The sequence below is a fragment of the Otolemur garnettii genome, unplaced genomic scaffold, assembly GCF_000181295.1.
Source record: "Otolemur garnettii isolate 467f Iridium unplaced genomic scaffold, OtoGar3 scaffold00091, whole genome shotgun sequence".
NCBI lineage: Eukaryota > Metazoa > Chordata > Mammalia > Primates > Galagidae > Otolemur > Otolemur garnettii.
The window spans coordinates 3,731,411-3,745,180 of NW_003852486.1; the positions used below are offsets into that span (position 1 = coordinate 3,731,411).

General features: G+C 48.8%; 1 protein-coding gene across 1 annotated transcript in view; it reads left to right on the top strand.

Annotated features, from left to right (window-relative positions):
* The window catches only part of IQGAP3 (IQ motif containing GTPase activating protein 3), a 46,096-nt gene that overhangs the window by 23,692 nt on the left and 8,634 nt on the right, over positions 1-13,770 (top strand). The window contains exons 17-27 of the mRNA XM_003795251.3: positions 605-772; positions 865-1,004; positions 1,108-1,278; positions 5,858-5,941; positions 6,089-6,160; positions 6,248-6,317; positions 8,763-8,971; positions 10,196-10,348; positions 10,647-10,810; positions 11,147-11,371; positions 12,192-12,332. Coding sequence (XP_003795299.1) covers positions 605-772; positions 865-1,004; positions 1,108-1,278; positions 5,858-5,941; positions 6,089-6,160; positions 6,248-6,317; positions 8,763-8,971; positions 10,196-10,348; positions 10,647-10,810; positions 11,147-11,371; positions 12,192-12,332 — 1,597 coding nt within the window. The remainder of the gene's footprint in view (positions 1-604; positions 773-864; positions 1,005-1,107; positions 1,279-5,857; positions 5,942-6,088; positions 6,161-6,247; positions 6,318-8,762; positions 8,972-10,195; positions 10,349-10,646; positions 10,811-11,146; positions 11,372-12,191; positions 12,333-13,770) is intronic.

A 13,770-nucleotide genomic window follows, 5' to 3' on the forward strand; every position in this document is an offset into this window, starting at 1 on the left:
AAAAAAAAAAAAAAAAAAGAAAGTCTCAGGAGTTGAGAGTCTGTAGTCTACCTGCTTACCCCTTCTATGCCTTCCTTTGGGCTCTCTCCCTGCAGTGTGAGCATATGAGATCGCATAGTGTCTAGAAACATATCTCGTGTTTTCTGGTAACTTGAGTTTGGACTCTAATGTTCCATTAGCTCTGGCTAGAGAGTGTTTAGACTTGGTCGGAAGCAGTGATGTTGGCAGGATCTGAGGAAAATAGGCAGGGTCAGTGCAAGTAGACATTGGCATACTGGCTTGGGGTGCTGATGGTGTTAGTATCAGTGTCTGGAGTAAGGCAGGTGGTATACCAAACAAGCCCCATTTTAGGACTCTCTTCTCCTGAGAGACTGTCCTGTAGTTCTTTTCCCATATCCTGCCTTTAAGCTTCTGGACTAGTTGACTTTCCTGCTCCCAGCCAACCCCACCACACCTCCCTCAGGAGCCTCTTCCTCCAAGCACAGTTGTTGCTCTCCACATGTGTCTGTCCACTGGGATATTCCTTGTGTCCTTCACCAAGACCCTCCCTAGTGGGAGGGGCTCATGGGAAGGATTGACTGCTGTCTCTCGATGCCCTCGTCAGTGGCTCTTGGTGTGGCTGCCATCAATCAGGCCATCAAGGAGGGCAGGGCAGACCAGACAGAGCGGGTGTTGAGGAACCCCGCTGTGGGCCTCCGAGGAGTAGTTCCTGACTGTGCAGACAGCTACCAACGAGCCCTGGAAAGTGCTGGAGCAAAGAAACGGTGCACAGGTAATGGCCCCCAATTGACTCTCCTCTCCTCTGCTGCTCTAGCCACCTCCTGCCTCCTCTGAACCTTCTCTGCTTACTTGATCCCTGCCTAGCAGATGCGGCTTTCTGGGTTCAACATGACATGAAGGATGGCACTGCCTACTATTTTCACCTGCAGACCTTCCAGGGCACCTGGGAGCAGCCCCCTGGCTGCCGCCTCAACACCGCCCACCTGACTCGGAGGGAGATCCAGGTTGGTGGTGAAGCCCCTGCAATTGTGGGGGTCATAGATGGGGATGTCCTGACAAAGGGGCTTGAATCCACCAAAGGCCATGTGCCCTGTCCTGCCTCCACAGTCAGTCATCACCAAGGTCACTGCTGCTCATGACCGCCAACAGCTCTGGAAGGCCAACATCAGCTTTGTCATCCAGCTCCAGGCCCATCTCCGCGGCTTCCTAGTTCGGCAGAAGTTTGCTCAGCGTTCCCACTTCCTGAGGATCTGGCTCCCAGCAATCATCAAGATCCAGGTGGCAGGCTCTGTTTCAGGGATTGGAACCCCAGAGCTCCCGTTTCCTTTTACTGCCTGGAGTTGGGATGATCTTTTGGCCTCTAAACAGTAGTGGTTAAAAGCATAGATGCTGGAGCCAGATTACCTAGGTTTGAATCTCAGTTTGGCCACCTCTTAGCTGCTGGCCTTGGCAGGTTACTTACTTTCTCTCTCCCTCACTTTGCTCATTGGTCTCTCAGTTTTCTCCTCTGAAAAATACGCATAATTGATAGCACTGACCTTATAAAGTTGTTATGAGGATTAAGTGAGATAATATCTAAGGTGTTTATAAACAGCCTGGCAAGTAGATAAGAATATCGTATAAGTGCTGGTTACTGTTATCATCATCACTATCCAGAGAGTATGAGAGTTGCTTTTTAGCTTCCTTTCCCAAAGGAAGTAAAATTTAATAAGGCATCAGGAGGACTTGCTGACTGGGGCAGGAGTCGTGAAGAGGTCATAGTGTTTAGACCAGTGGTTCTCAACCTTCCTAATGCCGTGACCCTTTAATATAGCTCCTCATGTTGTGGTGACCCCCAACCATAAAATTATTTTCATTGCTACTTTATAACTGTAATTTTGCTACTGTTATGAATCATAATGTAAATATCTGATATGCAGGATGGTCTTAGGTGACCCCTGTGATAGGGTCATTCGACCCCCAAAGAGGTTGTGACCTACAGGTTGAGAACTTCTGAGTTAGAAAGGGAGTAGACTACCCATAGGAAAAAAAGAGTCTCTGCCTTTCCTCTCCACCAGGCCTTCCCGTTTTTATTCTTCCAACCTGTGGCTTGTCCACTATGGCCTGATCACAAGTAACAGGGACATGGGTTAAGCCAGGAAGATAGCTGGGGCAAGAATGACAAAAGCTGAACAGAGACCGCCCCAGGCAGATGTGGTCTAGGGGCCCTCATGGGACAATGTGAAGCTACTTTAATTTAACAAACAGGCCAGGTGTGGTGGCTCATGTCTTTAATCCTAGCACTCTGGGAAGCTGAGCAGGGTAGATTGCTTGAGCTCATGAGTTCATGACCAACCTGAGCAAGAGCAAGACCTTGTCTCTTAAAAAAAAAAAAAAGCCAGGACTTGTGGCAGACACCTGTAGTCCTAGCTACTTGGGAAGCTAAGGCAAGTGAATCACTTGAGCCCACTAATTTGAGGTTGCTATAAGCTATGACACCACAGTACTCTACCCAGGGCAACAAAGTGAAATCTGTCTCAAAAAAAAAAAAAATTTAACAAATGGTTCTGAATGCCTAGTATCTACAAAGCTTGCTGCTTGCCATTGGGCAAGGGTAGGAGGTAGGCATGGACCCCCAGCTGAGTGATCACATGGGTCCCTGTGCAGGAACCGGAATATAGTTGATATTAGACCTAGTAATAGTAGGGGCATAAAGACAACGCCAGAGGACCTCCAGAGAAGACAGATGTACAAACTGAGACTGGCAAATGGCCTTGGTTATGCCCTGTTTAGGGCACATGGGGTAGTCTGAAAGCTCAGGCTTTGGAGTCAAAGGCTGGAGTGTGCCTGCTCGTCCTACTACTGCTGGTAACATGGCCTTGGGTACCTTATCTAAGCCCTCTCCAACACTCAATGTCCCCCTTTGTAATGATGACACTCCCCTCACGTTGATTGTGAGTATTAAGTAGGAAAATTACATGCACCCTTGGTGTGGTAGATGTTCCATTGGTTGTAGCCACTTATGAGAGGTTATTTTCAGGACATTGGTCCCTCAATACAGAACTTTAGTAAACTGAATTTTGTGGTCTGAATCATAGAACTGTCTCCCTCCTGAACCCAGATTGGAATTTTACACTAAGGAAATGAAAAACCAATCAACTGTCAGGAAGATGGACTTGGAGGGTGCATTGGTCACTAGTGCTGGAGCTGTGTGGGCTCTGCCCTGGGCCGTGGGAGACAGAGAGAAGTAGCCCCGAGCCTCAGGCCACTTGCCTTCCTACTAAGTGAGAATCAGAAATGAGGCTTCCTAGGTGTGCTGAGACTTGAATCTCTTCTGAAAGCTCTGACTCTGGCCAGAACCACCCCAACCAGGGTCCTGAATTCTGACCAATCCAAATTGGGAGAGGTTTTTTTTTTTTGGCCGGGGCTAGATTTGAACCTGCCACCTCTGGCATATAAGGCCAGCGCCCTACTTCTTTGAGCCATAGGCGCCACCCAGGAGAGTTAATTTTTAAGGAGCCTGGAGGGGATTGAGTAAGGGGTAAGTGCAGAGAGCCCACCCTTCTGCCTTTTCCCAAAGCAACTTTCTGGGTAGTAGCTGAAGTAGGAGGGAAAAGAGTTCTAGCAGCAGGTGTGGGAATGGGGGCTTCCTGGCCTCTAGGCTCCAACATGGACAGCTGGTGTCATGAGCCAGCTACCTCTTATGTCATATCCCAACAGAGGACTGTGTAAGCTTAGGAAAATCCTGGGAAGAGAACTGGCTTTAAGAAGGACTGGTAGGACAACTAGGTGAAAGTGAGTGCTCTTAAATCTCCCCAAACTATGACAGTGTGAATAGTAGAGTGTCCTCCAGGATTGCACAGTGGAAGATGTTCAAGAAGGCCCTAAAAGACAGAAAAGATTTCAGTGGGTAGTGTTAGGGCTGGGGACAAGAGTGAATGTAAACAAAGGTTCAGGGTAGAAAATCATGGCACGTTTAGAAGAAAACAAAATGTCTGATGAGCCTAGAATCCTTAAGAAAGTAGGGGACCAGTGAAAGGTCAGACAGAGGCTCAGTGCCTATAGCTCAGTGGTTAGGGCACCGACCACATACACCAGGGCTGGCGGGTTTGAACCTGGCCCGGGCCTGCTAAATAATAATGACAACAAGAACAACAAAAAAATAGTGGAGCATTAGTCCCAGCTACTTGGGGGCTGAGGCAAGAGAATCACTTAAGCCTAAGAGTTTGAGGTTGCTGTGAGCTGAGACACCACGACACTCTACTGAGGGCGATAATGATACTGTCTCAAAAAAAAAAAAAAAAGAAGAAAATCAGATAGAGAATGTGAGGTCAGATGGTCAAGAACTTCTAGAAGCTGGCTTGGCGCCTGTGGCTCAAGTGGCTAAGGCACCAGCCACATACACCTAAGGTGGCGGGTTTGAATCCAGCCCGGGCCCGCCAAACAACAATGATGGCTGCAACCAAAAAATAGCCGGGCGTTGTGACAGGTGCCTGTCATCCTAGCTACTTGGGAGGCTGAGGCAGGAGACTTGCTTGAGCCTAGGAGTTGGAGGTTGCTGTGAGGTATGATGCCATGGCACTCTACCCAGGGTGAAAGCTTGAGCTTTTTTTTCCCTCAAAAAAAAAGAACTTCTAGAAGCTGAGTGCACTGGCTCACACCTGTAATTCTAACACTTTGGGAGGCCAAGATGGAAAGATGACTTGAGCCCAGGAATTTGAGGCTGCAGTGAGCTGTGATGAGGCCAGTGCACTCTAGCCTTAGGTAACGGGGTGAAACCCTATCTCAAAATAACAAAATAAAATAATAAGAACTTCTAGATAATGGACAGCACCTGTGCCTCAGTGGGTAGGGCACCAGGCCCATATACTGAGGGTGGCAGGTTTCAAACCCAGCCCCAGACAAACTGCAACAAAAAAATAGCCGGGTATTTTAGCCTGCGCCTGTAGTCCCAGCTACTTGGGAGGCTGAGGCAAGAGAATCACCTAAGCCCAGGAGTTGGAGGTTGCTGTGAGCAGTGTGATGCCACAGCACTCTACCGAGGGCGATAAAGTGAGACTCTGTCTCTACAAAAAAAAAAAAAAGAACTTCTAGATAATGTGGGGCTCAGGGCAAGATAGTCCAAGTGATCCCTTAGGAAAGATAATCCAACACAAGCTTTGGGTGAAAGGGAAGAGGTCCCTAGGAAGGAACCACAATGAGAAGAGACCAGGAGATTTGTGTTTTAGAGACCAAAGAGGGTGTGATTTATAGAGGAGATGGTCAGCTGGACCGTTTATTGTAGACCAGCCACAGGGAGAGGCCATCAAATTGACAGTTGAATCACTGAGGACCTGAAAAGATGTGTAAGAGCTAGGGCTAGGCTGGATGGTGTCACTGTGCAGAGAAGTGTGAGTTATGAGAACATTAGTGACCTGCAGCTGCCCAGGTGGCCACTGGCAGAGGTGGTAGGCATAGGACTCTGGGCCTCTCCCAACTGCTCCCTGCCCACTTTGTGTGTGGGTGAGCAGGGTTATGTGTGAGAGTGAGGGTAGTCTGCACATGGGTGCAGGAGTGTATTTCCAGGGTGATACTATACATGCTTTGGTGAAGTTGGTAAGTGGGTGCATGCTTCAGTAATGTCTTTTAGGCTTGTGTCTTCCATTGAGATTCTGTGAGGAGGTGTTGTGGGGCGCTATATGCCAGGGCCAGGGACTGTGGCAGAGGGTGTGGCTGCCTGTGTGCAGCTGTCTGGTCTGAGGTGGGAGTTCTTTGAGAACCAGGTCACTTTCTCCTCTCCCTCTACTTAGGTGCCCTCCAAGATAAGGCCTTTCCCAGAAGCCTCTCCAGCCCAGGGAGAGCTGCAAAGACTATCTCTTTTTTCCTTCCTGATTTGCAGGCTTATTGGCGGGGTTATAGACAGCGGAAGATTTACCTGCAGCGGCTACAGTATTTAAAGGCAAACCTGGATGCCATAATCAAGGTACCAATAATGGTTTAGCAGCTTCCTGTCTGTCTTGAATCTGAGAAAGCTTTTAGTCCTCTCACTTTGTAACCGCTGGAGTTTGCTGAATCAGCCAGGGACGGAGGGTGGCCAGGCCTGGAGCTCTGAGGCCGTATCTTCTCCCAGATCCAGGCCTGGGCCCGGATGTGGGCAGCTCGGAGGCAATACCTGAGGCGGTTGCACTACTTCCAGAAGAATGTGAGTATGGCCCTGCTCCTGTGCCCACATGCCCAGCCTTTACTCATGAGAGCAGTTAGCAGCTATTCTTGTCTATGTTCATGGCAGGTCACCTCCATTGTGAAAATCCAGGCATTTTTCCGAGCCAGGAAAGCGCGAGATGACTACAGGCTATTAGGTGAGCTGTCTGTGCTACCTTCCCCTGCTTAATGGGAAAGACAGGACCTCACAGGGCCAGGTAGATCTAGATGTCCCTCTTGGGACTGCACAGCATATAAGGAGACAGTGGTCATAAGTTGTCTGTACAGAAATGTGGAACCTTTCTGCTCACCCCAAATACAGACTGCTTTGTCACAGGGAAGAATCTTTCCCACTTTCTCCCTCTTTGCCCTCTTCTCTGTCCATGGCCCTTCCTCCTCCCAGCCTCTGTGGTCTAGCACACCCAGGGCCTGGCAAGGTAGGCAGTCATTCTGTGGTGCTGGGGACAGGAGAAGCACTTGAGGGAGTACCATTCCCTGCCCTGTACTTCCAGTGAGCTGCATGTGCACTTAAAGCCTTAAAGAGGTCCTTTTCAGTTGTTCCTGGCCCAGGTCCTTCAAGTACAGAAGCACAGCCTTAGGAATTTATTTTGGTGAAATGGACAAGTAGTCCATTTCTGTGTTTACCTCTAGCCCCTGGGTTCCAGAAGTTGTAGGCCCCTTTTCTTCCTGGCCATGAGGCTACTCTCTGGCCTTCTGGCTAAATGTTCCATTTACGAGTGTTCTGCTTCACTGCCTCAATCCTCCTTCCCTCTTTCTTGTTCACAGGGGCTTTGCCTGCTCTTTCTCTGGCCATGGACACATGAGCCATCTGTTTCCAGGCTACCAGCTTCTTCCCCCCCAACTCACCTTTCCCTAGCTGGGCCATTTCCTAGTTCGTCTCTTGCTGTTGTGCTCCTGTCATTGCCCTGGCCACCCTTTATCTTCTTTTTCTTCTCTTCAGTTCATGGTTTTTCTGGAAGAACTTGTTTTTCCTGGTCCTACCTCCCACTTTATGAGCCCCCAAACTTACTCAGAGTTCTGCCACTCATTGGCTATGTGGTCCTAAGCAAGTAACTTTACTTGTTTGGCCTAGTTTTCTCCTTTATAAGGTGGAGATAATAATACCTACTTTATAAGTTGTTTTGAGGATAAAATGAGTTATATGCTGTATTTCATCAAATACAAGATGCCATCAGTTGTTTCAGACTCCTGTTCACTCCTCAGAGATCCATTCTCCCACTATGGCCAGATTAATCCTTTAAACCCATATATGTGATCTTATCACTCTGCTGCTTAAGACCTGTCATGCCTCCTTGTTGCCCTGAGGATAAAATCTAGTCTCCTCATCAGGATTTTCAAGGCTTTCTATGACCTGCCCTCTACCTGTACCTCTGATCTCACTGACCTCCTGTCCTCTCTCCCTGAACCCTCTGCACTGCGCCCAGGCATGGTGGACTTGCAGTATTTCCCAAACAGCCACACTCACCCTTTTTTCCTCCTTTTCATGATTTCTCTGGGGCCTCAACACTCAACTCGGCAGGTGGGGTTGGGTGGCCAGCTTTTGTTCCCAAAAACTCTCTGTGCTGGCCCCTTTCCAAGCACTAACCACACTGCAGTGAACTGTGGCTTATGTGTCTCAATCACCTATTAGATTGCCTTTGGGGACAGGGCCTAGTTTTATTCATCCTCCAAATCTGACTCCTTCATTTATTACTAGCTGTATAACCTAGGGCAAGTCATTTACCCTCTCTGCCTCAGTGATCTCATCTGTGATTATAGTATACTCACCTCAGAAGGTTGTTTTAAGTATGTAAAAGAACTCAGAACAGTGCTTTTACATACTGCTATAGAACATGCTACCCATGGTAAATATTAGCTGATTTTTTGTTTGTTTGTTTGTTTGTTTTTTCAGTTTTTGGCCAGGGCTGGGTTTGAACCCGCCACCTCTGGCACATGGGGCCGGCACCTTACTCCTTTAAGCCACAGCACTGCCCAGAAATCCCCTGATTGTTGTTTTATTGTTATTCCCTGCAATTCAGCTGAGAGGCAGCTTTTTGTTTGTTTGTTTTGTTTTGTTTTTTCAAGTACCAATTACAAAAGTGATCAAGGAGAATCACCAGCTAATTCTGACCTCCCCACACCATAAAGCCATAAAGCCCATCCTGCCCACTGTGCTTTCCACTGTGCACAGATACTCCTGACAAAGGACCCTTGTGAGGTTAGGCAGGGCCAAGTAGATGCTAGTGGGGGCCGGATGGCGGGGAGCAGGTCATCCCAGTAGGAGTGGGCAATCAGAGAAGACAAGGAGGCCTGAGAGGATTTCAGAAGGATCAAGGGTTCTGGTTTTGGTGTGGGGTGTCCTGGGATAAGCCCAGATTGGGGGAAGTCCAGAGGCAGGGGAAGAACAGCTCTTACGTCTTCCCCAGTTATAAAACAAGGAACTGGGGTCAGGCCTGGTTAGGAGGCTTCCCCCGGCCCTCCAAGTGCAAGCAGAACAGTGAGGGCTGAGGCTGGGAGCTAAGGGTAGGCTAACCCTGGGGTGGGGCTGGCAGAAGGTCTCCAGTGAGGCCTGCCTGATCCTGATGCTGCCTCTGTACCCCCAGCACGGGCTCCCCACCCCCCTCTCAGTGTGGTGCGCAGATTTGCCCATCTCTTGAATCAAAGCCAGCAGGACTTCTTGGCTGAGGCAGAGCTACTGAAGCTCCAGGAAGAAGTAGTAAGGAAGATCCGGTCCAATCAGCAGCTGGAGCAGGACCTCAACACCATGGATATCAAGATTGGCCTGCTAGTGAAGAACCGGATCACCCTGCAGGTGACAGGCCCTCCTGTCCACCCCTTCTCCCAAACCAACTGCTGCTGGTCGCTAATCACATCTTTTAAAAATAGTGTGGGTTTTATCACCTTGGTGAGCCTCTTGTTCTGTGACCCTCTGCCATTCTCGGAAGCCATTTGTAGCACAAGCAGCAGATGGAATCAGAGTATCTGGCTCTGTTTGTTCCTGGTGATAGACTACAGGTGGTCATTTAACCTCTATGTCTGTTTATTCATGAGCAAACTGGCAGTGATGAGCATGTCTACCTCACCAGGCCAAATATGGAGAAAGATGTGAATGACCATACCAACATGCAGTGTCAGGGTAGCAGGGATACAGCGGCATCACCACCTCTGACGTGTACCACAGTACTTATTTCTTTTTTTTTGAGACGGAGCCTCAAGCTATCCCCCTGGGTAGAATGCCATGGCATCACACTCACAGCAACCTCCAACTCCTGGGCTCAAGCGATTCTCCTGCCTCAGCCTCCCAAGTAGCTGGGACTATAGGCGCCCGCCACAACGCCTGGCCATTTTTTGGTTGCAGCCATCATTGTTGTTTGGCGGGCTGGGCTGGGGATTCGAACCCGCCACCTTAGGTGTATGTGGCTGGCGCCTTAGCCGCTTGAGCCACAGGTGCCGAGCCCACAGTGAAAGCCCACAGTACTTATTTCTAAGAAGAAATAATAGCGAATGGGCAGCGCCTGGGGCTCAGTGGGTAGGGCGCCAGCCCCATATACCAAGGGTGGCGGGTTCAAACCCAACCCCGGCCAAACTGCAACAAAAAAATAGCCAGGCATTGTTGCAGGAGCCTGTAGTCCCAGCTACTCGGGAAGCTGAGGCAAGAGAATTGCCTAAGCCCAGGAGTTGGAGGTTGCTGTGAGCTGTGTGATACCATGGCACTCTACCAAAGGCGATAAAGTGGGACTCTGTCTCTACAAAAAAAAGAAAAAAGAAAAAGAAATAATAGTGAAGAACAAGTGGATGCCATGCCCCAGTCTGGCAGCCCAGCTCCCTATGGAGGCTCACCCCTGTGAAAGCAGAGGTGCCAGTTGGAGTCTAGGACAGCGGGATGGGCTCTTTACCCAGAGCTGTTTATCTCTCTGGCTCATGCCTTTTCCTTGAATAGCAGAAAGCCCCAGCTCTTCAAGGCGCTGATTCTAGACTTAAGTTCTGTGCTTTGCTGATCTGGGCAGCTCTATCACCTGTTCCCCTGGCCCTGCAGGAGGTAGTCTCCCACTGCAAGAAGCTGACCAAGAAGAATAAGGAACAGCTTTCAGATATGATGGTTCTGGACAAGCAGAAGGGATTAAAGTCGCTGAGTAAAGAGAAACGGCAGAAGCTAGAAGCATACCAACACCTCTTCTACCTGCTCCAGGTGAGCAGAGGGCTTGGTAGGAGGAGTCTTTACTGTCCTGTGAAGGCCTGGGACCTTGAAGCCTTCTTGTCTGTGGCTTTGCCTCTGTGTAAGGTGTCCTTTCCTGTAATCCTAGTGCTTTATCCCCAGGGAAGAGACAACCTCTTCCCCAGTCTCTCTGGAATGTGCCCAGTGCCTTAGGAAAGTGTGGCAGTGCTTTCTCATTAGAGTTCCTGTCAGATCAGAAAAGACTTTCCTTTCTGATCATTCGTCCTTGAACTACACTGTCAGCTATTCCTCTCTCTCTTGTTGCTTGCAGACTCAACCAATCTATTTGGCCAGGCTGATCTTTCAGATGCCACAGAACAAAACTACCAAGTTCATGGAGGCAGTGATTTTCAGTCTGTACAACTATGCCTCCAGCCGCCGAGAGGCCTATCTCCTGCTCCAGCTGTTCAAGACAGCGCTCCAGGAGGAGATCAAGTAGGCTCTTCATACGCTAAGCAGAGGGAAGAGAATGGGTTAAGAGATGCCCTGTTGTCTCCTTCATAAGGTGACAACTTGGTGAGGTTTATGGATCGAAACAAACCAGAGTGGTCTGGTCCACTCCATCTCCTGTGGAGATACTGTAAGACATCTGGCACAGCACAGTGGGAGAACCTGGGCTGATATGTTATCATAAAGGATGAGAGAGATCAGGACATTCCTTAGAGGGGGACCACCAGAGCAGCTTTTGAAGAGCCAAAATATGAAAAAGAAAAAGCAGCTATTTGACTTACACAGAGGCAAGAGATCAGCTTCTGACTTCTTAAACCACAGGTCAAAAGTAGAGCATCCCCAGGAGGTGGTGACAGGCAACCCAACTGTGGTGCGGCTGGTGGTGAGGTTCTACCGTAATGGACGGGGACAGAGTGCCCTGAGGGAAATCCTGGGCAAAGTGGTCCAGGACGTGCTGGAAGACAAGGTGCCCAGTGTCCACACAGATCCTGTCCACCTATATAAGAGCTGGATCAACCAAACTGAGGCCCAGACGGGGCAGCGCAGGTAAGAGGGATCACAGGGGCAGCTGCATCTTGGGCCTCACGGGGGAAGTTCAGGTATACTTAAAAGGTAGCATAGAAATGAGTGTGGTGATTCACACAGCTATGACACTAGCCCTATAGGAGTAAGTAAGGTGGCCTTTTAGAACTGATGTAAATGACTCCAGACCTGGTGGGCTTACCATAAAATGAGCACAGATAAATATGCAAATGTGCTTACTTGCTGTGTCAGTGCTTGAAATGATATGTCACATTTGTGCATTTGTGTGGAGTTAGGGTATGGACTCCTATTGATGGAGATATAGATTAATATTCAGATTTACAGATGAATAGGTAAATGAGATAGTGGAAAAATAGGTTGGCCTTATAGATTGGGGCATCACTCAGGTCTTATAGGTTTTAAGGAAACATAGCCACTGAGGAAAGCAGGCTGTCTTGGTGGCTGCTGTTGATGGCATGTGAGGCTTAGGTGAGAGAACTACAAGTCTTGGCCAAACCTCCCCCAGTGTCCCAATTGCCAAAGATTATTTGCCCCCTGGTTTCTATCTGTGCCCCTTAGGGGTCTTTCTGTAGAGTCCAGTTCTCCATTTCTTCCCACACCCTTCAGCCTCCGTATGGGTACTCCCTCTCCACCTTCACCCATATTTCTCCAGTCCTATCTGAGTCCTTCCCCTTATTCCAGCCTTTTCCCCCTTGGCATGCTGGGCTGCCCTTAGCACATCTATTTAAGATCTGGTTGTGAGGTGAAGGCTGTAAAGGAGGGGGCCTAGAGAAGGGAGGCCATGGATGGTCTCCAGCTATACCTTGTCTCTCTCTGTCCACAGCCATCTGCCCTATGATGTCACTCTAGACCAGGCCTTGAGCCACTCTGAGGTCCAGAGACGACTGGACATCTCCCTGCGTAACCTGCTCGCCATGACTGATAAGTTCCTTGTAGCAATCATCTCATCTGTGGACCAAATTCCGTATGTGCAACAGCTCCACTCCTACCTCGGCACAAGATTTTAAGAGGGCCAGGCCACAGTGGGGAACAGAGCAGGTCACAGTCCTGGAGGACGGCAGGCAGGGAGGAAATGGAACTAAGGGTCCTAATGAGGATTCCAGGAGATGAGTGAGGAACGCACAAAGCTACTCTGAAGAGTCCAGCTGGAACTTGCAGATCTGTGTGAGGCCTGTTAGGATATCACTGGAGCCAGAGGAGGGAAATTTATTTATTTATTTATTTTTTGGAGATGGAGCCTCAAGCTATCCCCCTGGGTAGAGTGCTGTGGCATCACAGCTCACAGCAACCTCCAACTCCTGGACTCAAGCGAGTCCCCTGCCTCCGACTCCCAAGTAGCTGGGCCCACAAACACCTGCCACAAGCCCCAGCTATTTTTTGGTTGCAGCCGTCATTGTTGTTTGGTGGGCTTGGGCTAGATTCGAACCCTCCACCTTAGGTGTATGTGGCTTGTGCCTTAGCCACTTGAGCCACAGGCGCTAAGCCAGGAGGGAAATTTAAATGATCACAGGGACATATTGTCTGAGCGCAAATGGGACTTCAGTTCACAAGGTCAAAAATAAGCAATACTTCAAACTGATAAAGCACTTTATAATTTTGTATTTCTTTTTGTTTTTTTGTTTGTTTGTTTTTGGCTGGGGCTGGGTTTGAACCCGCCACCTCCAGCATATGGGGCCGATGCCTTACTCCTTTGAGCCACAGGTGCCGCCCTATTTTTTGTTCTTTTGAGGCAGGGTTTCACTTCATTGCTCAGGCTAGAATGCTGTGGCATTATCATAGCTAACTGTAACATCTAACTCCTGAACTCCAGCAATCCTTCTGTCTCAGTCTCCTAAGTAGCTGGGACTACAGGAATGGCACACTACACCTAGCTGATTTTTCTATTTTTTTGTACAGATGTACAGACAAGGTCTCACTTGTATTCAGGCTAGTCTCAAACTCCTGGGAGGATTACCTCTTGCCCTGGGCTGCCAAAGTGCTAGGATTGCAGACTTGAGCCCCCACAACTGGCCTTGTTTAGCTATTTTGAAATATGTAGTACATTAACTAAAGTCACCCTTCTGTGCATTGGTGTCCCAGAGCTTGTTCCTCTCTGACAGCAACTTTGTGCCTGTTGACCAACCTCTCGACATCCTCCCTTCCCCTCCCTCCTCAGTCCTTGGTGATCACCACTCACTCCTTTTATGGGGCAATGTTTTTAGAGTCCACATGTGAATTAGATCATGTGGGGTTTGTCCTGTGCCTGGCTGTTTCACTTAACATGATGTCCTCTAGGTTCATTCATGTTGTCACAAATAACAGGATTTGAGTCCTTTTTGTGACTAAATAGTATTTCATTGTGTGTATATATCATATTTTTTAATCTGTTTGTCCATTATTGAACTTTTTTTTTTTTTTTTTTT